Source organism: Aulostomus chinensis, chromosome 17 (genome assembly GCF_037954235.1).
Source record: "Aulostomus chinensis isolate RoL2024-O1b breed Wild chromosome 17, RoL_Achi_v1.0, whole genome shotgun sequence".
Taxonomy (NCBI): Eukaryota; Metazoa; Chordata; class Actinopteri; order Syngnathiformes; family Aulostomidae; genus Aulostomus; species Aulostomus chinensis.
This window is the reverse complement of record NC_141336.1, coordinates 17133172-17155285: the sequence shown is the minus strand read 5'-3', so window position 1 is coordinate 17155285 and position 22114 is coordinate 17133172. Positions and strand designations below refer to the sequence as shown.

Genomic DNA, 22114 nt, shown 5'->3' with positions numbered 1-22114 from the left:
GACCTCAAACAAAACAAGCATGAAAATATCACTGGGGTACAGAATGCTTACGGACTGACAGTTCATTTTTCTTCAGCTCGTGGTGGCGGTCAGTCACTGACTTCACGAAACTAAAGTGGGCTATTTTGAATAAAAATCTGTAATTGTGATTATTTTAACTGATACTGCAATTGCGATATGATTTGTAATTTTCACTGAAAAAACATTGAAAGTGTTTGGATTATCACTGGCGCAAAAATTACACAAAGACATTGCCTCGAGTCTGTAGAATATCGTATGTGGGCATGACGTCTCTGCAGCACCGTACCAAATCAAAAATGTTGCCTTGACCACATACTGAGCTTTCCTGTGATTTGAAAATGACAGCAGGCCAAATTGATATTTTGATTAAGTTGTGATTAAATGTGTCGCTCCCTAATGCTTAAAAATGTCAAGTTTTGACGGAGATTTGTGTGGTGGGGTCACGAAGCCTTGATCAGTTTGAGTTTCTTGCACAGAACTTCCTTTCCCCTAAAGTGATTTTGCAAGGTTGCAGTCGCTGCATCCTTGACTTTAGCACCGGCAACAACAATTCTGATTGGTTTATCTTTTTTTTTTTTCCTCGACGACAGCAGTTGTTGGGCCAGACGTCTGGTTGTGTGAGACGAAGACGGGTAAAACCTCGTACCCGCCCACTTTACCTCGCCAGCTGTTACTACGCCTGTCATCGCTACAAGTTGGTGTATTTCTTCCCACATGAATGCAGCCACATACTGACAGGTGACTTCATATTCACTGAGGAACTACACTCAACTAACAGGTCCCAGCACACCAGTGAGTGTAATCTACACCCCCCCCCCCCCCCATCAAAGAAAGAAAGAGGAGAAAACAATGTTCTCGATCTCTGTTTTCCCCCTGAGTTTACAGTTCTGACTGTGTGTAATTATGTCACATCAAAGCATTGCTTAAGACTCTATTCATACATCTCACCTGTGAGCTGATGTGAGAGAAAGGTGCAAACAACCGTTAGCTGCATAATAGCAGCCCACACATTTCTCTCACTCACTCATTTTTTTTAACAAACACACCCACACACACACAGAAAGGTGTCTTATTTACAAGATTCTACTTTGGCCCAGTAAGACGAGCCTGAGAGAGCAATGAAGGAGGAACAATGAAGCCTGTTCGGCTGGAGATGGGAGAGGGGAGAGGGACTAAAAAAAAATGAGACTTGAACCGCGCAGACGATATTCTGCATGAGGCCTGGGGCCAATCAAATACGCTGGATCACTTGTGTTTCGAGCCAAATTACTGGTTCGATATGATACCATCTGACTTGGATAAGTTGTGTTTGAACTGGCCTGATAAGTGAAACCTCATCAAGTTTACGCTTGTCAACATTTCTGTCTGACTCACTGGATTTGTTTCTGTAGCTGCATTCTGCCAACACGTGTACACTCACAAAGACAAACACATGATTTCTCTTGCCTCAGACACACCGCTCTGTACATTTAATCACCTGAACGTATCGCACAATGAACAGAACAGCCAATTTGCCCTTGATAAAAGAAAAAAAAAAACCCCCACAGAAGATATTGTCCCTCCTGCACAGTGATCTGAGAGAGCTCAGTGGCAGTAATAAGCACTTACTGATCCTGTCGTTTTTCTCCTCCCTCCCCTGTTCCTCCCTACCTTCCCTCCCTCAGGAGCTGAGCTCGAGTCTTCACATCCAATTAGTGTGGCCTTTACATTTCATTTATGGCTTATAATCTCTGCGACCACTGTTGCAGGGAAAAAGAGAGAAACCAAGTAAAGAGAGAAGAAGAGGGAGAGAGGCAGAGTCTGCTTACGCTTATTTCTTGTCGCCTTCTACACCTCTGACTGTTTTCAGAACTGAAAAGGGTATTTTAACATCAGCAGTGCTAATTCACACAGTATAAAGACTCTTCCATCTTAAACTGTTCACAAGCTGACTGTTAGCTGCTTGGTGTTGACCATTTCGAGTCAAATGGGATTTTAGATGTTTTTCTTGAAACCCAGATACTCAAATACATTGAGAGTAAACAAAACAAATCTTCAACCGCCTTTAAGGTTAAAAATAGGAGTTGGCCAACGTACAGCCAACAACTTCAGGAAAATCTATCACTCAATCATATCCTGCCTGTCCATGTCTATGTATCCTTATCTGATCCTTTGATCAACAAGAACTTGAACCCTGACCTTAATACGGCCGTAAAAACCGTTCTACAGACTTCACTTACCAATCGCGTCGTACAAAAAGCAGAGGAAAAATATGTCCAAATACGATGGACCTTGCTACAGTCTCGACTGCCCCTGACACATCTGACCAATCAGTGTCGTCAACATTCTCAGGTGGTTTGCAGTGATGCATTTAGTGCAATCAGATTATGATGTGGCAAAACAAACAAACAAACAAACAAACAAACACGGGAGAAAGTTTAAAAACAACAACAACAACAACAACAACTAATGGACAGATTCAAACCAGAGCAAACAAACTACAGAGCTGAGAACACCCTCCATCAAGTTTCCCCTCGTGGTAAAATTAAGACCTGAAATGATCTCAAAATTCTCTGTTGACAATTCCGACTTTACACACTCTCTTTTCATGTGGTGTCATTAATAAAAGGCCAACAGGATTTTATCTGATCCTTCCCATGTTCTATTATTATAATTATTAATTTCATACCACAAGAACATAATCCCTGCTTACGAGTCCTGATGAGAAGTGAGATGGATAAATCCTGACATTGACTGATGTTGTGTTTATTCCAGGGAGAACCCGGGGGCATATACTGGTGTAGATGATATAATACTGAAGTTAAGTTGTGCAACGTCCACAGCTACAACCTATATACCCAGGCTGATATCGACTAACCTACATTACATGCAGCACACAAACATGGACTGTATTTTGGTACAGTGTGAACGGTTGACAAGCCATCACAGCGGGACAGTTGCCGTCTGTCCTTGACGTGGAGGTGGGATGAGGTTCGCAAAGAGTGGTGATAGGCCTGCGTGCCCTGAGAAGTTATATAATCATCAGATGAATTTTGGCATTGTGAGTGTGTGTGTTTCATGGTGAGTAGCAAGTCAAAGTCTGTTTGGCTGTAGGGGATAGACAGACATTGATGATGGTCATGCCGTATGGAAGACAAAACAAACACGGCGCCACTTGGTGTCTGACCATCTTCTCTGTTGCAATGCAGGCTAAGAATTCTGACTAATCGGGGACAGTGACTGCAAGATCCCTGGACCCTAGTCCAGCATAATCTTCACAAAACCCAGACAGGACAGTTAAGTATGTTCCGGTCTGTTTGTCCTCCCATTTAATTGTCAAATTAATTTTAGGCAAACTGTGGATGTTTTGCAAAAAAAAAAAAGCAAAAGAGCATTAGGTATGTTTCCATCAACTGGTTTGGAGGGAGTCAATTTGGTTATGTAATGCTGCAAGACGATAGCGGTGCAGGCAATGTTGCGCATGGCTGTGGCTGCAACAAACCGTGGAAGACGAGAGTTGTAGTGTAATTACCCCTGGTTGGATAAGTAGTAATTGTTCTTAAGTGCTGGCCCGTCCTGTCTGTTGTATACTGTCCAGAGATGAAGGCAAAGTATGGAAATATCCGTAGAGATGACGGTGGCAGAAACAGCTGGTCAGTCATGTGACCTTGAGATTTGCTACATCTGATTTTATTCAAATTGGCGGATTCAATAATCTGATGCGCTATTTCAAAAAGTGCATTGAAGCAGATGGAAACCAAACTACAGTATTTGCAGTACAGATTCTCTGTGAAAAAGGGTCTTACAGGAGTAAAACCGACCAAAGAAGTTCCACTTCTAACAGTGCAGGGATGCTCTACGGTAACTGGACTAGAACGTCGCAAAGTGCTGAAGAATCGCTCCACGGGCCGAGCTGACCCCAACGCCAAGGGCTGTCAGACCCTTCGGGTTGCAGAGCCTACTTACATATAAAACCCTCAAATACGGGGGAAAACATAACTTCAACCTTCAGAGATGTAAAACAAAAAAGATAAGACAGCGGTCTCAAAGCACTGACGCCGCCCAGTTGTGCTGATCATAATGTTGCCTGAAAAGAATGGACGAAAAGCAAAAAAAAAAGAGGAACAAGAGAGAAAAAAAGAAAGGAAGATGGAGAAAGAAAACACAAGGGGTCATGTTAAGAAAAAAGGAGAAGAGTGATAACAGACCAAGAGGATTAGAGGAAATGTGACAAAAAATATTAAACGAAGAAAAAAAAAAGGAATATTTTCCGCAACCCTGTGAGTCTGCTAAGTGGTCCATTAGGGAAATGAGCTGAAGCTTTGCCACGACTTAATGACAGAGTGTAAATATTCATGAGGTTGAGGAGCATTTAAAATGTTCTGTATTTGTTCCCTTCAGCTGTCAAGGGTGTGTAACTAGAAGGGCACGAGCACATACCTCTGCCAAGGCCCATGTAAAAAAAAAAACCCAAAAAACAAAAAAAAACATTTTAAAAAAGTCCGTTTTTCTAATCCTGATGACAGACCTCAGCCAAAATAATTTAAAAATATGCTGTTATTCCTTCACAACACTTAACAGACCTGCCTAGTATGTCAAAGCGGCTCTCCTCGGTCTATGCTCCACCTCTCCTTTGCCCAATTTGGTTAAATCTGGCCTGGTAGATTTTGTGTAATCCTGTATGTGGACAGACACACTAACAGACAAGGGTGAAACATAACAACTCTGGTAGAGGTGCAAACTGACGAGTGACACTTCTCAGTTCCTCTCAAATTTGTAACAAGTTATTTGGGAGGTTCCACGACCCAAATTACGTCTCAGTACCCTGAGGATACAGACAGCTAAAGAAAAACCCCCCGACAAACTTCTGTTCAGATTTCACAATAAAGCAACCGCAGAATAATGCAATGACATGTTGGTGATCAAAATGAAGAAATAAAAACTTCGAGGATGAAGCAACAACAGAGTCTTCATGTCCAGTGTGACCAAACCATCCAGGAAAATACTAAGAACACACAAAATATAGTAACAGTAAAACAACAAGGTTGGCCAGTAGGGCTGAAGGGCTTAATGTTCTGAATAGTAACACTGGCTGGCTTGACCCTCATAAAAAGACCCAAAACCCTCTGACTCTCATTAATACCTCTGAAGCTAAAGGGAGTATGTCATGTATATATACAGGACGTAGCACAAACCTGAGCATGGCCTGAGCTTCGCTTCCTACAACAAGCTAGCGACTGAATCACTGAATTTTAGAATTCAGAATATTTCAGAATAAGTCCCTCAAAACCAGCTCTGACATTAAAAAAACATAATAGTCAAACAGCAGCACTGCTTTTTATTCTGAAGGCAAGATCTCTCTAATGGAAGGGATTTCGTGGGCAACTGATCCAAGTTTGTTCTGAAAGGCATACAAAAAGAAAACAAACAAGATTTCCAATTACCGCTTTTCCTGTCAACATGAGTGTGTTCTGCAAGCCGGTCGATGCGTCAACAAATTATCATATCACGACTCAGAAGCTACGGGAGCCATCTGGTATATTGAAGGTTGCTGGTTCGATTCCACTGCTAAAATGCTGAAGCGCTCTCTCTCTCTCTCTCTCTAGTCTAGTCAGCAGGAAGTTTGACACAATGGGGAACTGCTGCTTCACAAGAGAGGAACTGAGCAAGTTGTTGCTTGGTACTCAGTTTAAATGGAACCTGGTGGCGGAGAATCTGGACGTTTGCAGAGGTCTGCGCTCTTCAGAAGTCCTTCTGGTTGATATTATTGTGATGTGAACTCTACATAGCGGGTACTCAATGAACTATTGCCACATAGTGAAGACTACTGTCACTCCACAGAACAATGGCGTTTTCATGGTCACAGGAGGACACCACAACAGAGAGACCCTTACAGCTAAATGTGTGTGGTACAGTTGCCCTGGTGGGTGGGTGGGTGGCTGAAACAATTCACAAACTATTTCAGTAATTACAGAGTTAAGGCAATGCTGCCAAAACAAAAGCATACAGAGTTGAAGAATGTTGTGTGTCATTCCAGAGTCTCATGGACCCAATTTGGCTCTTTTATTCCTCGCAGTCTCCAGATACTCAGACGTATTGTCAGAATTTCTCGAAAAGTTCACATTTCACCCAAACAAGACAGCTTCTGTCTCTTTCTTTTCTGCCTGCCGGCTGTCAGCCAGCTGCTGCCCTCTAAAGCAAACCTGCACTCCCAAGTCCTGTTGCAGGAGAAGAAGGGGAAAAAAGGAAGCCCAAAAAGTTCGGGAAATGCACGGACATCCTGTTTTTGGGTGGGTGGCACATACACAAAGGATGTAAAACCATTAGGAATTAGGAGAGGAACCAAAGAAAAAGGCAGATGTCGCTTTGTAACATCACCTATCAATAGACTGGGAAAAAGAACAGCCATGCTAACACATGACTGCATTCAATAATTCAGCTTTCTTTTGTTACATTATGTAAAAGCTTTTATTGTTTTCATAGCTCTCCCCAACTGTAGCCCCAAACCAAATTCAGGTTTCCATCCAAATGCACTGCAAAACTTAACCACATTTTGGGGACTTTTCACCCAGTACACTTAAACGATTAGTAGGAGTTTTGTTCATACAGACGAGCTGTAGGTGGCGCGCTAATTCTCCTGTCTACCCCTGCAGAAGCAGAGGACGCAGTGAGACGACATTATTAAAAGAGAAGCAGTCAAACCTCAGACGAACATGGCCACAAACCCAGAAACAGGATAGATTTAAATTTTGCTGACAGGGAAATCTAGGTTTAAACATCTGCTATTACAGCTAATGTAGTATTGGAACACTTGCGGTAACAGCTCGGACCATCACGTGACTGAAGTGCGTCATCATGAATTCGCTAAATCTGTTTTCATCACATTTATCAACACACCAACTTTTCCGCCCCACCGAGTGTCAAACTCTTCCATGATATTTGGTGACTTCTTTGTGAGCAAAATTAACATGTGCATGAAAATAAGCTGGATGGGAATAAATTACTGACAAAAGGTCATTCCATTACAGCATCGGCGCACAACATTTGGCATCATTTTGGAGCCGAGAGATGACAAAAGAATAGGCAAATATACAGTAAAATGTCAGGGAACTTAATGACGCTTTTGATTCCACACTTTCCTCTTGGTTATTTGATCTGATCTGATCTGATCCGTAGATCTGTGATCAATCAGGTCCGTCAAGGCCTGAGGTTTTCAAAATTCTGTAAATCTCTGATGGGACGTGATGGATCATACAACTCAGATACAGCCCAGCGATAAGCAAGTAAGAAAACACCTAACCCATTTTTACTGTTCCAGTAATCAAGCCTTTCTAAACAGAGATGTACTCCAAAGAAGTTCTGATTTCATGAGCAGATAATAAGCCAAGCTGTTACATGACACGCACTTTGCACAGTCCCCAAACTATTCATCGCTCAATTCCCAAGGTTGCATTCACTCCATGTCAGGTTGTGCCAGCTTTTGGCTCATCCCTGGCACTCCCGGATCCTGGCCTACCACCTGACTCAACCACTCCTTCTTTGGTTACTGAAAAAAACAAAAAAAAAAACAAACACAAAAATACTTTCCGAGAATGACTGTGAACAGGAGTATGAGCCTGAACACGTTGTATTCAGCTGGTGGGGAGACATCCGTGACAGACAGACATGGTAAGAGCAAAGGGTTGGCATCTTCCCAGCCAAGCCCAAGTGTGAGTTGTACCTCTTTATGAACACGATTGTTATTGAATTGGATGATACTCTAATGAGGCTGCTGTGGGTGGAACAATTTATATCTCCTACACAATATTTCTTTGATTGCAATCCAAATTGGTTTAGATTAGAGTATCTGGCACTGTGAGTGAAAAAGAGATCTCAGCATGAATGGAAAGCTGTTTTTCTTGCAATATCTCAACATAATGATGTTAAATTAAATATATGTGGAACTTTTTTCGCTGAAGAAGGAAAACCTAGACCCAGATTTGCAGGGACAGCTATTTGTAAACCATTTCCTGGGTACAAAGTTACTATGTGCTGGATGTATACGGCACTCAAGTATCCCTGCTTGAAACTCAACACTCAGTGTGACGCATTCCTGTGTGTACCTCCACCCTGTAACAGAGGAAACCACTCTTGATTTATTGTGTGGTGATGCTGAATGCATAATTATGCGTATGAAGACCCAAACCGTGATGTTTCAACTAGAGTTCAGGCCACATTTAGATGGAGTGGGGGGTGTCACATTGCTAGATGAGCTCCAACTCAGGCTGTCTAATCTCCTTAAGACTAGGTCTTACTGTGTGATCATGAGCTGACCACAGTTATAACTCTTCCACAGACAGATAACCTCTCAGACTGGTTCATAGCTGGAAGCCCCTGTTTATTTTGCGCACGCACACGCACGCACTCCAGGATCTAACGTGACACCCAACAAAACTAAGAACCAAAGAGTATGTACGTTATACATCAGGTGAGGCGACAATAATGCAATAAATATGAATATAGGCTAACTGAAGTCTCTAAAATCCATCATTAAGTTATTAAACTATGAATCAGGCAGCAGCTTTTGTTTAATTGATTCATACACACAGCCTGAGCCCACACAAAAGAAATCAAGTATCGCACTTTCTTGTGCACTCAGTATCACCATCACGACAATTTATTCAGGAGAGAAATGCAGCACTAATATCTCTGATAATAGCGAAGCCAAGGACGGACAGACAAAGGCCGGGGGGGGGGGGGGGAGTGGAGAAGCCAGAATTCTTATTGCTGCGTCGTGACATATTTGCAATAGAGACAGGATAGAGAGATGTGAGATGAAGGGAGAAACTTGATCGGAAACCTGACAAGCACGCATTGATAAAGTGTCATAACAGAACGTTAGCTTAAGTCCCCAATGAGGTTTAGTATCCGTAAGGGAAAGAGAGGGACATATGAAGCCCATCTTTTACTTCATGGAGCAGCAGAAGCTTTACTCTGTAAGGTACTTGGTGCATCAAACATTGCGGTTTCCTCATCTGGGTAAAGCTGAGCTGATGGACTGATAATCGGTATTTTGGGGAACAAAAAAAAGCAGAAAGGCCAGAGATACATCGACATAATATTTTTTTCTTGTTAGCTCATCTGAGCACGTTAGCGTGTGCAGAAAAAGAAATGCATTTTTTGACAAGGGGAACAATGTCTTCTAAGTGTCCTGGTTTGTTTGAGGCTAACATGCGAACGGTCTTTGTCTGTATAACAAGGCTCTCCATGTGTGCGTGCCTGTGTGTGAGCATTTAAGTGTGTGTATTTTAAACACACTCTAGCCTGGCATGGCATGCATACTTGTGGCCATCACAAGGGTGTTCCTCCTCACTCCCAAGTAAACTCATCCTTCCTCGGGGAACCGGTTGATGGTTGTTGGTAACTCCAAAGAATGCTTCTCTTTTTCTTTTGTTCAGACCTTTTATTTTCTTTTTTTAACTTATTAAAATAAACCTGACGTGACAAGTGGCTTGATGCATCAATCCCTCGGTGGGAGGTCTGTTACTTTCTAGAACAGATTTTCAAGAATAGAGACGGTACATCGCAACGATATTCCTTAATTCCTTGGATAAATACAATCATGTGTGTGTGTGTGTTAGCTTCTGTTATATTATTCTATTATATTATATACAAAGACAGCACCAGGAGCTGTTGGGATTACGGTTTCTTTATTTCCTGTCAAAATTTTGCACATTTGTATAAAAATCTACTCGTACATACATGCCTTCTATTTGTGTGTGTGTGTGTGTGTGTGTGTGTGTTAGCTTCTGTTATATGTGTTGATGCATGAAACTGGAGAGAGAATCAATAGCACACCATGGGGGGGGGGGGGGGGCTTACATCAGGAAGGAGTTCTTATAGCTCTCATATGTGGGTTAAATATTAGGGGGGAGCAGGAACTTTGACACAGGACAGGTACCCAAATCCTTCCTCTCCATATTGTTTCACTTGAAAACAAACAAATTTGACTTCAAGATGCACCTCAGATTAAGATATTCCCAATTAATCAAACCCCAAGAGGGAAAAGGCAGACTGAGAAGGAGAGATATATTTCAAGTCTGGTCCTGTTGTGGCTGCAGGAATGCTGGGTTTGTGTAGTAGCCTGGTTTCATGTCTATAATCTGACTGTACCCAAGGGGGGGACCTGCTGCTTAAAATGGAAATACCAGGCCAGTGAGTGACCTTTCAGGGGTGGGAGGGTTGCTGGGGGGGCTTAAGCTGAGCTATCCCACACCCTGAGCATGTTAAGCTTCAGATGCAACACATTAAAATACATGTAATTGAGGGGCTGTGGTGAACAATAGGGAGACACGTACTGTATCAGTACGCACGCAGTAAAAAAAAAAAAGGCTCAGCGCATATGTTCGTAACAAATAAACAGTTAAGAAGTCAACGAGTAATGGTTGCCATGGTTATTTTTAGTAAAATGGCGAAGAATATGCGACACGTTATGAATTGGATTAGCTGTTCTACAGTTAAAATAAAATAAAAGAAAGAAAACCAAACAAAAACAACAGAAGATCTTACCTGGCTTTCTGGGATAGAGCCGTGTTGGTGGTGTAACCTCGGGGAAGGGATGAAAAGCTGATCTCCTGAATTGGATTAGCAAAGAGGCGTCCAACCGGTCAGACAGAAGAGGGGGTTATTTCAGTAGAGGAGGAGGAGGAGGAGGTGGTGGTGGTGATGATGATGATGATGATGCCCATGTTCATGAGGATGAGGATGATGATGATGTTGAGTCCCTCCAATGTCGCGTTTCAAACATCGGACCTGCTAGGGCGCCCGTAATGAGGCCCTGGTGGGAACTCGCAGCGACAACCATCGGTTTAAAAAAAAGGACCGTGGATAAATAAGCAATCCGGAGGGATGCATGAGCTGCCACTCTCCTTTATGTTTTGCTTGACAGCGGGATTGTTTGTACACCAGAACAGCGGGTTACTCTCGATTACTGAAGAGTACGCAACGTCCGTCACACCAGCGAACGCACACACACGCAGACACACACACGCACACATCCAGCGAAAAGCGACGGGCTAGCTTTCGTATTCCAGTGGGCAATATGTTTACCTCTTCACCGTTCCTCTGCTGCCGTGCTCGGTAGGAAATCAACGGCTTCCCACTGCAGGGACGCCATAGTCAGTGAGAGGCTTCCCGTCTCCTGTCCTGCCCTGCCGCTTGGAGGGGAGAGCAGCACTCACCGCTTTTCTCGCACGACACTGACACCTGCTGGTCAGACGCAGTAATTGCACGTTAGAGGGAGAGAAAGCTCAGACCCCCTGCTAGTTATGCAGGTTCAGGGCCGGGCCGAGGTTTTTTGGGGTCCGATGATGAATTTCATTTGCCCCCCCCCCCAGTAATTAATTTATCTTATTGAGGTCAGTATGAGGGCTGCACGGTGGTGCAGTGGTCAGCACTGTGGCCTCACAGCAAGAAGGTTCTAGGTTCGAGTCCCGGCTCAGGCGTGGGATCTTTCTGTGTGAGTCTCCATGTTCTCCCCGTGCCTGTGTGGGTTCTCTCTGGTACTCCAGCTTCCTCCCACAGTCCAAAGACTAGGGGTGACTAGATTTCTTTTTAGGCTGATTGATTCTCTAAATTGACCGTAGGTATGAATGTGAGTGTGAATGGTTGTTCGTTTCTGTATGTTGGCCCTGTGATGGACTGGCGACATGTCCAGGGTGAACCCCGCCTCTCGCCCGTAGATGCTGGGATAGGCTCCAGCCCCCCCCCCCCCCCCCCCCCCCGCGACCCTTCCTAGTAAGGAATAAGCGGAAGATGACGATGGATGGATGGAGATCGGCATGAAGTTTCTAAAAATAGAAATATATTAAAAACAATTCTTGGGTATGTTAACACTTAAATATTTCATGTGATCCAGATTCTTGGAAAACTTTGTTATATATTAGGTTCATGTAAACTTATATTAAAAAAGAGAGCAAGGAAGTAAATACAATTTTTCTATAAAAGTGCTCAAGTGAAAAGAAAGAATGTCATTTCATGTGTTCGAAAGAAAGTTGCAGACGCTTGATTATTCACAGGCCATCTATACATCCTGCTCGATGAAACAAATCAGTTACGCATGTTATATACCAAACAAAATTGCAATTCATAGTTTCGACATTACTGCACAAGTGTTACTTATATGGCTTTTTTTTTTTTAAGATGTATTCACTCATGATACCATTTGTTTATGATATCACGATCGTAATATTGTACCCAATATTCAGCGGCACGACTGTCTCACACACTTGTGGTCTACTTCATCAGTCATAGCCGTATCACTAATCAAACCACGATCAACCTGTTACCAATCTATTGTTAATAATTCTACAAAATAGCAAACTAGCAATAGTGATCTGGTGTTAATTTGTGGGCCTGGTAATTAATGTACTCTGTGACAAGTCAAGCACTGTAAATATGTTTTTTTTTTATGTAACATTCAAAAGTGCAGAACAGCATCACTATTCAAAAAATAAATGATCCTACACACTCATCTACTTGTCGTGCGCCAGCATATTTGGCATCAAATGCTGAAACAGTTTTTCTATATTACTGTCAATGCAACATCAAACTTACACACAGCTGAATGCAGCCAGAATTGTCATCCAGAAGCAACAATGCCTCTGTATTAGACGTCTGCTAGAGTCGGTTGTGGTGTTGATACTGATCCACTGGACACAAGTTGTGTGACCAAAACAGAGCACTCGCCCTGAGACAGGGCTTCATTTAGTGGCCATTTTGTTGCCTTGGAAGCCTCCTAGTGGCCACTCTATGCAGGTGTTTGAGTGCAACAGAGAATTACATCCCGTATCTTAACAAGTGGATGTTTTCTGCAATACAAAGGTGTCATTTTCAATCTTGGCTGGTTGTCTGACAGTGTGTACTCCAGACTAGTGGGATGTAAAATGTAATTATATGTAGAGCAGCTCATTCTGTCAGGTAGGAAATATCTACTGGAATGGACTGGAAATTTTTACTTTCATGCTCGGGCACTTAAAAGAGAAAGCTTTTTTTTTTCTTTTTTCTGCTGCACAGGCTAAGTCAGGCCGGCAAGGACCATAACCTACCAACTTTAGAATCTGAATGACAGGATGGGGGCGGCACGATGGTGCAGTGGTTATCACTGTCACCTCACAGCAAGAAGGTTCTGGGTTTGAGCCCCGGCTCCAGCACAGGATCTTTCTGTGTGGAGTCTCCATGTTCACCCTGTTCCTGCGTGGGTTCTCTCTGGTACTCCAGCTTCCTCCCACAGTCCAAAGACATCAAGAGGGGACGAGGCTGATTGATACTCTAAATTGACCGTAGGTGTGACTGTGAGTGTGAATGGTTGTCTGTCTCTATGTGTTGGCCCTGCGATTGACTGGTGACCCGTTCAGGGTGAACCCCGCCTCTTGCCCGAAAGCCGCTGGGATAGGCTCCACCCCCTGACCCTTAACAGGATAAGTAGAAGAAAATGGATGGATGGATGGACGGACGACAGGATGATCCCACATAGAGCGAAAAATAAGCTTGACTATCTCCCTCAGTCAGGATAAGATTTATTTTCATTGTCAAAGTAATCCACAGGCAGCGTTCCCATTACTTTACAGGGATGTAATGGCCCCATAAAGGCCACGTAGTCAGGTTTGTTGGAAGAAAAATGAAGCCTGACAGAATCTGTTTATCCATAAAATTAAATTCTAGTTGTTTTACTACAGGTTTGTGCAATGAATTGTTTTGTTTTTCACACAGGAAATAAATGATGGGAGAAGGAAACAACTGACAAACTAAATAGTTTTACAAACACCCTTCTTCAATTTGAATTATCATTTGGTCTGTTAGTTACGAAGTCAGTGCAAATATAAAATATAGTCTTTAATAAAACAGGACAACATGAATATTAAAAGTAAAATTAAAAAAAAAACAAATAAACAAAAAAGAGATAGATTTAAAATTAATTTAACACATTTATATTGAGCAAATGCCCAGTGCCCCTGCTCTTCATTGAGGTGAATCAAAGTCCCTCATTTGTAATGTGTCACCACTCAAGCTTCATGTCTGCTTTGCTCCAGATGTATTTCCCTCCCCTCTTAAGAAACATTTTCTCATCAAAGCCACTGAAGCTGATGGCCTCTTTTACACCCACATCAAGGATGGACTTGGACGGGTCCTTCCTCCCTTCTCGACAGTCCAGGAAACGCATCTGGAGATCAAACAAAAACAAAAGGAGTTTCAAAGCGCAATAAGTGTGTTTCTGTTGGAACACATGAAATAACTTTAATTTATATTCATTATTATTCAAAAATACCATGTTTGGTACTTTAAATGCTGAAGAAAGTACTCCTACCTTCAATAATTACAATAATTTTTGTGTAAAGAATTCATGGCCCACCAGCTGTAAGTGTTTTATTAAGGAATGTCTCTTATAGTATGATCAATAAAACCACGTACGTATTCATCCAGGATCAAGTAGGAGTTCCTCATCTGTGAAGACAAGCAAGACCACAACAGTTAGCACCGCAGTGGCGTGGCGCTCACATCAAAGCTTTCCCACACGCATGACATCACACCAGGAGTTGCTCCTCCACGGCAAACTAACATATTTGTACTGTATGTGTGTGTATATGTACATATATATGTACAGTTTTTCTCAAGTCATTATTCTGAGGAAGTAAACAGGTAACAGGTGCTTTTCAGAAAGGTCTTGGAAGTAGAAGAAAACTACTTCTTCACATTTCCAGGGTTTGCTTGTCCGCGTGGACATCAACTGTCCACCAAACCAGTTGTGAATGTATCGGCAAAAATTCCAACACCGTTTGTACCTAATTCATTTATGAATGACATTGGCGACATTCGAGCTAGCGCGACAGCCCCCCACCACCACCAAAAAATAAGAGGTCATCAAGGTGTGCTGCACTTTTCCTCTTTTCAGGTAAACATCGCAGACACCCACCTTCTCGTTGGACTCGGGAACCAGGCAGGAGACGCTGCTGTGTCGATCCAGAAACTCCTGAAACATTTGGTCGCTGATGACGAACCTCTCGGCCTCTCTCAGAGCTTCCTCTCCTGCGTTCTCGCCATCGATCAGCAGGCACTGGAACACCTGACGCACAACAGAACGACACCATCAGTAGCAGCGGCAAACAAACACAGACAAATATAGATGACCCTTTTTGTTCTTCTTCTATCCTTCACCTTCCAGCGGACGGGATTGAGCTCCAAGATATTCTCCTTCATGTCTTCGTCAATGTTGAAAGTGTTGATGACGGAGTTGATCTTGAACGCAACTTTATACTGTTGGCACCAGTTGCGAATCTTGTAGAGATTTTCCAGGTGACTCTTCCTGCCTTGAGTTCTGCCAATCAGCTGGTTGGTTGATTCATCAAAACTGTCACAGGAGATGGCCAAGATGTCCAGGTAGTCACCTGAGAAAATCAAGAGGTGTCACTTTTCATACGTCACCAAAGGAAAAGGCTTGTAACTCATTCATACAATCAATACAGTATCAGCCAATTAGGGAAAAGGGTTTGGGTTGCCAGTTATGGAATATATCCACCTTTTATCAATTAGTGAGATTACTGGCGCTGTCTCACTAATTTATAAAACTGACAAAGCATGAGAACCTTATCAATTATCAATATGGATCAATTATAAATAGAGACTTATCAGAATATTGTACCAAAATGAGGGGGGCTAAAATATCACTTAATGAACTTAATAATGCAATCCTCATTAGGAAATAGATACACTCATATATTACCATATTGCTGGAACCACTTTTCTTTGATCATGCTCCCGTTGCTAACGATGCTGACACTTGGGAGTTGGAGATCCTGTTTGCAGAACTGAACCATTTTTCCGAGAAAGTCTCCCTTTTCGGGCAAAAACGGTTCTCCTCCAGAGAAGTTGATCTTTTCCATGCCTAAACAAACAAACCAACGCACCATATGCACAGCTCAGCTCCATACAAGAGTTAAGACACAACATTGCCAAAAAAAAAAAAAAAAACAAGGGGGGGGGGGAGAGAAAGCGAATATAAACTGCGTCTTACCTGAGTCTTTGAGAAGTTTGAGCCCCCTCTTGGCTTCCTCCAGAGGCAGGACGAAGGATGTTTTAGCGGTGTGGAAACAAAATCCACATTTGTAGTTACACTTGCGTGTAAAGTGATAGTTGACGCTTGTTGGATTGGTGACGGTTTGAATTTTCTTTTGCTCCGTCCCCTTGCGTGTTTCTGCTGACCAGTGACAAACTTTCGAAAAGAAGCTGTCGAAAAAGCCGCGGAGGATGCTGACGAGCAGCTCCAGGAGCTGCGTGAGAGACACGGCGTTCATCTTCAGAGCTGGTGCGCTGTCCAGTCCCGCAGCGCGGACGCGGACTTATAAATACAGAGACCCGCAGCCGTGAAACAGCCGAATTACTTGCAGCTGATTGGCTCTGCAGTTTGGGTTTACTGTCAAAGAAAACGAAACTGAACCGAGTTCACAGCTGACTTCGGCACGACCACACACATACATACACACACACACACACACACACACACATACACATACACACACCTACACCTACAACAACAACAACAACAACAACAAAGTGTGTTTATCTTGTAATTCTATCAGTGCATTGGAGGTTTAGATTGCTGCTTCGCCCTTCAGTACTTCGTCTGAATTATCCCCATGTTGTGAGAATGCACTCTACTGCTGACGTATCTGTGCTTTACTTGAGTGTTTATAACTCAGTGCACTTTTTCTTCGTTTCACTTCAAATGAAACATTACTTAACATTACTGCTTTGCATGCTAACCAGAAGAGGACACAATCAGAGCTGAACAACCTCAACACACTCCTGACCTCACCATGAACTTCTGAAGTCAGCTGTGGGAGAATTGAATACTCACAAGCGCTGGAACACATAAACATCAAGTAGAATGTGTACTTTTACTTGTGATACTTAACTAAACTCTTTATCTCCTAGGAATGGAGACTTTTACCAGTTATTTTATCTGGGTATTTCTACTTGAAGCAATTGCGTAGGGACTGTTAGACGATTGTTATTTTTTCTCTCGTCATTTATTTATTTATAATTTGAAGCTGCAACAGCAACATTAACAAGTATAAGAGCTTGAAGATGTTAGAAAATTATTCATCACCATCCACTGTGTCAATATTTTTACATTATTTTAATTCCTAAATCCACATTTTTATCATCTCTGGAACTTGTGTCGTTGTTCTGACTACCAGTTGTTTTCTTTTCTTTTCAGCATGTGAGTCGGTTGTATTTTTTTTTCCGTACATAGTGAATTAGGAACAAAGTTGACAATCTTCTGATACCAGGACTAACAAATGGGAGGTTTCCGGAGATAAGTTTCGGTTTCCAGTCGCGGTTACTTTCGTTTTCCCTGCAGCTTCAGTCAAGGTCCGCTGTTTCGCTCTCAACTCCAGCGGTGCAGACTTGGAGGATGACACGGCGCACCATGGCTCTTCTCCCTCACTGGTCCTCTCGGGTGTTTTCGGTGGAGCCGCTGGAGGAATCGGCGCCTCTCTATTTTGCAATACAAGAAAAGCATCCGGGAGATAAACCGCCACCGAGGGTGTTCGGAAAACTCCAGAGGAGCGACAGGTGTTACTCTCTCTTAGTGTGCGGCGACGACAGAATCCGAAGAGCCAAGTTCTACTGGGAGCTGAAAGATAAACTGCTGAGAGAGCTTCCCTCGCAGTGCCACCTGTGCCCCATGTCCTCTTTCCTCCCTGACGTCAAGGGTTCCCTCATCAGAGGATATTTCTTAAAAGATTCATCTGAGACTTCCTCCGATACAGAGGAGTATTTGCGTTCGCTGCAGCATGACCCGGTGTTGGTGTGTTCATACGTGAGAGGTGAACATGGTCACCTGTCGACTCAGCGCCTCTGGACTCGTCCAGATTGTTTGGAAACTTCTAAGACTCACTTCATGGTAGCAACAGAAGCGCCTGAGTATCATCCATCCACCCTCAACATCATCAACTCAGATGTTTTCTACAGTTTCCAGGAGGCCCGTGAGGTTTTACAGAAGGTCCTGCCTGATTTATCAGCAGCAGAAATTCAGAATTATGTCATGATGCGTGAGAAATGGCGCTCTCATGTGGTAGAATGTGGTATTACATAAAAAAAACAGCAAGTGCCAGCTCGGTCAGAGTACTGTCCTTCTTCTTATGTGATAACTGCAATCTGATTTCTGTCTGTCTTGAAGTGTGATGACATCATCCCAGAGGCAGCGTCTGTACTGGAGCAGCTTCCCAGTGGACCAGAGGCCAGAAGCAAACCAGACTTCCCCGTCATTGTCTTAGAGGGCCTGGATGCCACAGGTTAATATCATTAGCCAGCAAATAAGTATGTGTATCAGTGTGCCATATAGATGTTGTTTAGCTCCCTGCCAAAGCCATTATCCAGCAGCAGAGCGCTTCAGCTAATGGAGTATCATATAGCATGACCTCAGGATGGTTTATTGAATAGCTCAGTCATGTGGAAACGGTATGAAAACCCAACCATGTTTGTAACAGCAGCGCCAAACTTTAAAAATAAAATTAAAGTCAGCAACCGCATCTTTATTGTGTATCTGTCACAGGCAAGACCACTCTGACTGAGTCTCTTAGGGATACTCTGGGGGCCGTTCTCCTTCGGTCTCCTCCCCAGTGCCTATCCCCCTGGAGGGCCCGCTTTGATGGGGAGCCACCCCTCATCCGCAGGGCCTTCTACGCTCTGGGGAACTACATCACAGCGGAACAAATAGGACGAGAAGGCATGAAGAAACCTGTCATTGTTGACAGGTAAAGGCAGCTCACACTCACTGTGTCACGACACATCTCTCATTCAGGAAGTTGGAGGGGACCCAGGGGTCCATAGGGGCCTAATTTCAAACAGAATTCACTGTCACACACACTTTGTAACTTCCTATTCACCGTCTATGATCCATTTCCAGATTCTGGCACAGCACAGCAGCGTACGCCATCGCCACAGCAGTGGGCGGTCCGGTGTGTAACCTCCCAGCAGAGGGTTCCGAGTTGTACCGTTGGCCCAGTGACCTTCTCCAGCCCAGCCTTGTGATTTTACTCACCCTGGACCCAGAGGAGAGGAAGCGGAGGCTGAGGAACAGAGGTCTGGAAAAGACAGGGGAGGAGCAAGAGCTGGATCACAACCGACTTTTCCGACTCAGGTGGAGTATTGAAATTAAATTAATTATTTATTATTATTATTATTATATTAAATTATCAATTGTGTGAGTTTGGCTCCAGATGATATTTTAGACCTTTTAAGCTCCGATGAACCTCAATGTCCTGTCGGTCCAACATAGTGGACATCCATCCATCCATTTTCTACCACTTATCCTGTTAAGGGTTGTGGGGGGGCTGGAGCCTATCCCAGCAGTCTTCAGGTGAGAGGCGGGGTTCACCCTGGACAGGTCACCAGTCCATCACAGGGCCAACACATAGAGACAGACAACCATTCACACTCACAGCCACACCTACGGTCAGTTTAGAGTATCAATCAGCCTCGTCCTCTCTTGATGTCTTTGGACTGTGGGAGGAAGCTGGAGAACCAGAGAGAACCCACGCAGGAACAGGGAGAACATGCAGGCTCACACAGAAAGATCCCGGGGCTCAAACCCGGAACCTTCTTGCTGTGAGGTGACAGTGCTGACCACTGCACCACCGTGCTGCCCATACTGGACATAGTCTTAACAATCAAGCCCCCAGATCGGACCACATAAACATTGAATTAAACAAATGAATATCGCACATTGAGCGGTGAAGAAATTATCTACGTTTAATTTTCACAATTATATTGATAGTTACAGTTTAGGTGTGTTTTTTTGGTCTCTATTTGTGATTTAACTTCTGTTATATAGTTGAAGTAATTGAATGATTTTGTTTAATCATTTATGATTATGATAGAATTCAATTTATAATTTCCTATTTCAATTTAACTCAGCATTATCTACTTTTATAGTTCGCTAAAAGCTATAAATTCTTAAAACATCTAAAAAAGATCACATTTAAATTGAAATTTGTCACAAAAAGTCCAGATGATTTAAAATGAACATTTCCTCCTTGTACACTTTTGTGTTCTTAATCCTCAATCACAGATGAATACTGCATGATAGTTGTAACACGTAGCTTCTGGAGAATGTTAGTCTGTCATTACATTCTTACAAATGTATTGAAATGCATTTGCAAGAATTAGAAATATAAAGACTAAATGACTTAGTTGTCACAGGGTTTTTTTTGTTTTGTTTTGTTTTTTTTTACAGCCTTTGTGCAAACATGAGCTGACCCGCTTCAGTACAGATGGAGTACAGCGTCTGGGTCAGCTCAGTCTGATCCATCAAACACTTAACAATCAATTACTGTCCTGTGGGGGGAAGCAGCTGATGAGAAAGAACAGGTGATTAGTTGCTGAGCTGTTGTGCTCCATTAAGCTAGTCAAAACTCACAGGCACTAGCGGGCCGGTTAGTCGCCGCGCAGACAGGTCGATGGCTACTTTCATTCATCTTCTATCTTGACATAATGGCCTCTCCAGCCAGATGTTGGGGCCAGCACAATTAGAAAATGGAGGGAAGTATGACTGCTGCGGTGAGAGTGAAAGATTCTGCAGTCTTGGTTAATCTCTATCACAAGGACTATTCCTCATTTGTCTCACAAAATGGCTCTGCTCTGGACCATCTGTGTTGTTTCCTATCTCATATAATTCTCTCATGTTGAGCGTTTCATCACTGTTAACCAAAACCCCGTGAAAGCACTCAAAGTCATACCGATTAGTCAATGTAAAGTGTCATTTGCTGTGTTTAGATTCTGCTAATTTGTTGACAGATGTGGTGGTGTGTATATGTGTGTGTGTGTGTGTGTGTGTGTGTGTGTGTGTGTGTGTGTGTGTGTGTGTATGTTTGTACAGAGTGGAGGAGGCTTACCGGAGGATCAGTGGGCCGGCTTGTGTCACTTTGGATGCTAGCCCCTCAGCAGACCAAGTGCTCCAACAAGTGCTGCTTTTAATTAGGGGCAAATGCCACTTGTAAACAGTTCTCCTTCTCCCCCTATTGGAAGCCAAGTATGAAGTGGATGCAGTACCTCTTACAACCACTGGGTGCCAGTAAGGTGTCATGAATGTAGAGATGGTGGAAGGGAGATCCTGTTTATAATGTGTCAGACACATTCTCCAATCAGAAATACATATCTCACACACACAAACACACACACACTCACACACACATACACATCTCTATTTAAAGTAACTACTTTAGTAACTTTTGGGGTATTTCCTGGACAGTACTGTACCCAATAAGACAGTGCATCTCCATTTAACCTGTCTAGTCTGGTCTGTCACATACACATACACACACACTTGCACACACACTCAAAAAACAGTTTGTTTTTTTTTAATCACTCAAGTTTTGTTAATTTCAAACAGGAAAAAAACAGAACAGTGTCTGTGGTTTACATATTTTCTTCGAAAAACAGTTTTAATGAAGAGTTCATTAACTTTGAGTGCCAAATATCGTTCAGACACAGTGTAGCTTCACTTATTCACATTAATTTGTCAAGAGATGGACAAATTGAACCGTTGATTAATCACCAGCTTGAACACACACACAAACAAGAGACATCTCAATGTAAAGCTGCACAACACACCGGTGAGAATTAACAAAATTGTACCTCTGTAAATTTGAATGACAGGTATTTTCCAATAAAAAAAAAATCTGAGTTCAACTAAATGTCTGGTTTTGATCTTGTTTCGACTTAAAGTGTCGAACATGAGCCTGCAACAGAAGTCGGTTACGGGTACCAGTGTGCATTTTCAAACTTATTTTTTTCTATAATTCTCAGTTTTAGTCTATTTAAAAATTTGTTTTGCATTTCGCACAAACCGAGTCCTTTTGCTGGGCGTGACAATGAGTGCGAATGACACAACTTACACTGAAAAGTTGCAATGGAGCCAGTGTGCTGTTTGTACTTGATGCCCTCCCAAGCACAAGTCTCCTCACATCCGTGTGCTCATGCGTGCTCGTGTAAACACTCACAAACACACACAAGCATGCACAGCTCCTAATGGCATATACAGTTAGTCATTTATATAGGGAGGAAGTGTATA

General features: G+C 42.9%; 3 protein-coding genes across 5 annotated transcripts in view; 1 reads left to right on the top strand and 2 right to left on the bottom strand.

The window, feature by feature from the left end:
* rnf144aa (ring finger protein 144aa) overlaps positions 1-11239 on the bottom strand; it is a 30344-nt gene extending 19105 nt beyond the window's left edge. The window contains exons 1-2 of one of the 3 annotated variants that reach the window (XM_086181631.1): positions 11089-11238; positions 10549-10613 (exon numbers count right to left, since the gene is read on the bottom strand). The gene's annotated coding sequence lies outside the window, so the exon portion shown is untranslated. Of the gene's footprint in view, positions 1-5444; positions 5584-10548; positions 10614-11088 lie in introns of those variants that run through there. The other 2 variants (XM_086181632.1, XM_086181633.1) reach the window with 2 other exon arrangements.
* Positions 11240-13524: 2285 nt separating this feature from the next.
* Positions 13525-16376, bottom strand: rsad2 (radical S-adenosyl methionine domain containing 2). The gene is made up of 6 exons (XM_086181630.1): positions 16049-16376; positions 15758-15919; positions 15193-15422; positions 14951-15100; positions 14449-14481; positions 13525-14200 (listed from the first exon to the last, which is right to left on the bottom strand). The coding sequence occupies exons 1-6, from the start codon at positions 16326-16328 to the stop codon at positions 14036-14038; spliced, it is 1020 nt and encodes a 339-aa protein (XP_086037756.1). The 5' UTR covers positions 16329-16376; the 3' UTR covers positions 13525-14035.
* Positions 16377-17262: 886 nt separating this feature from the next.
* cmpk2 (cytidine monophosphate (UMP-CMP) kinase 2, mitochondrial) lies at positions 17263-21799 on the top strand. Its single transcript, XM_086182483.1, has 5 exons — positions 17263-18043; positions 18221-18335; positions 18596-18797; positions 18950-19183; positions 20921-21799. The coding sequence occupies exons 1-5, from the start codon at positions 17453-17455 to the stop codon at positions 21039-21041; spliced, it is 1263 nt and encodes a 420-aa protein (XP_086038609.1). The 5' UTR covers positions 17263-17452; the 3' UTR covers positions 21042-21799.
* The last annotated feature ends 315 nt before the right edge of the window (positions 21800-22114 follow it).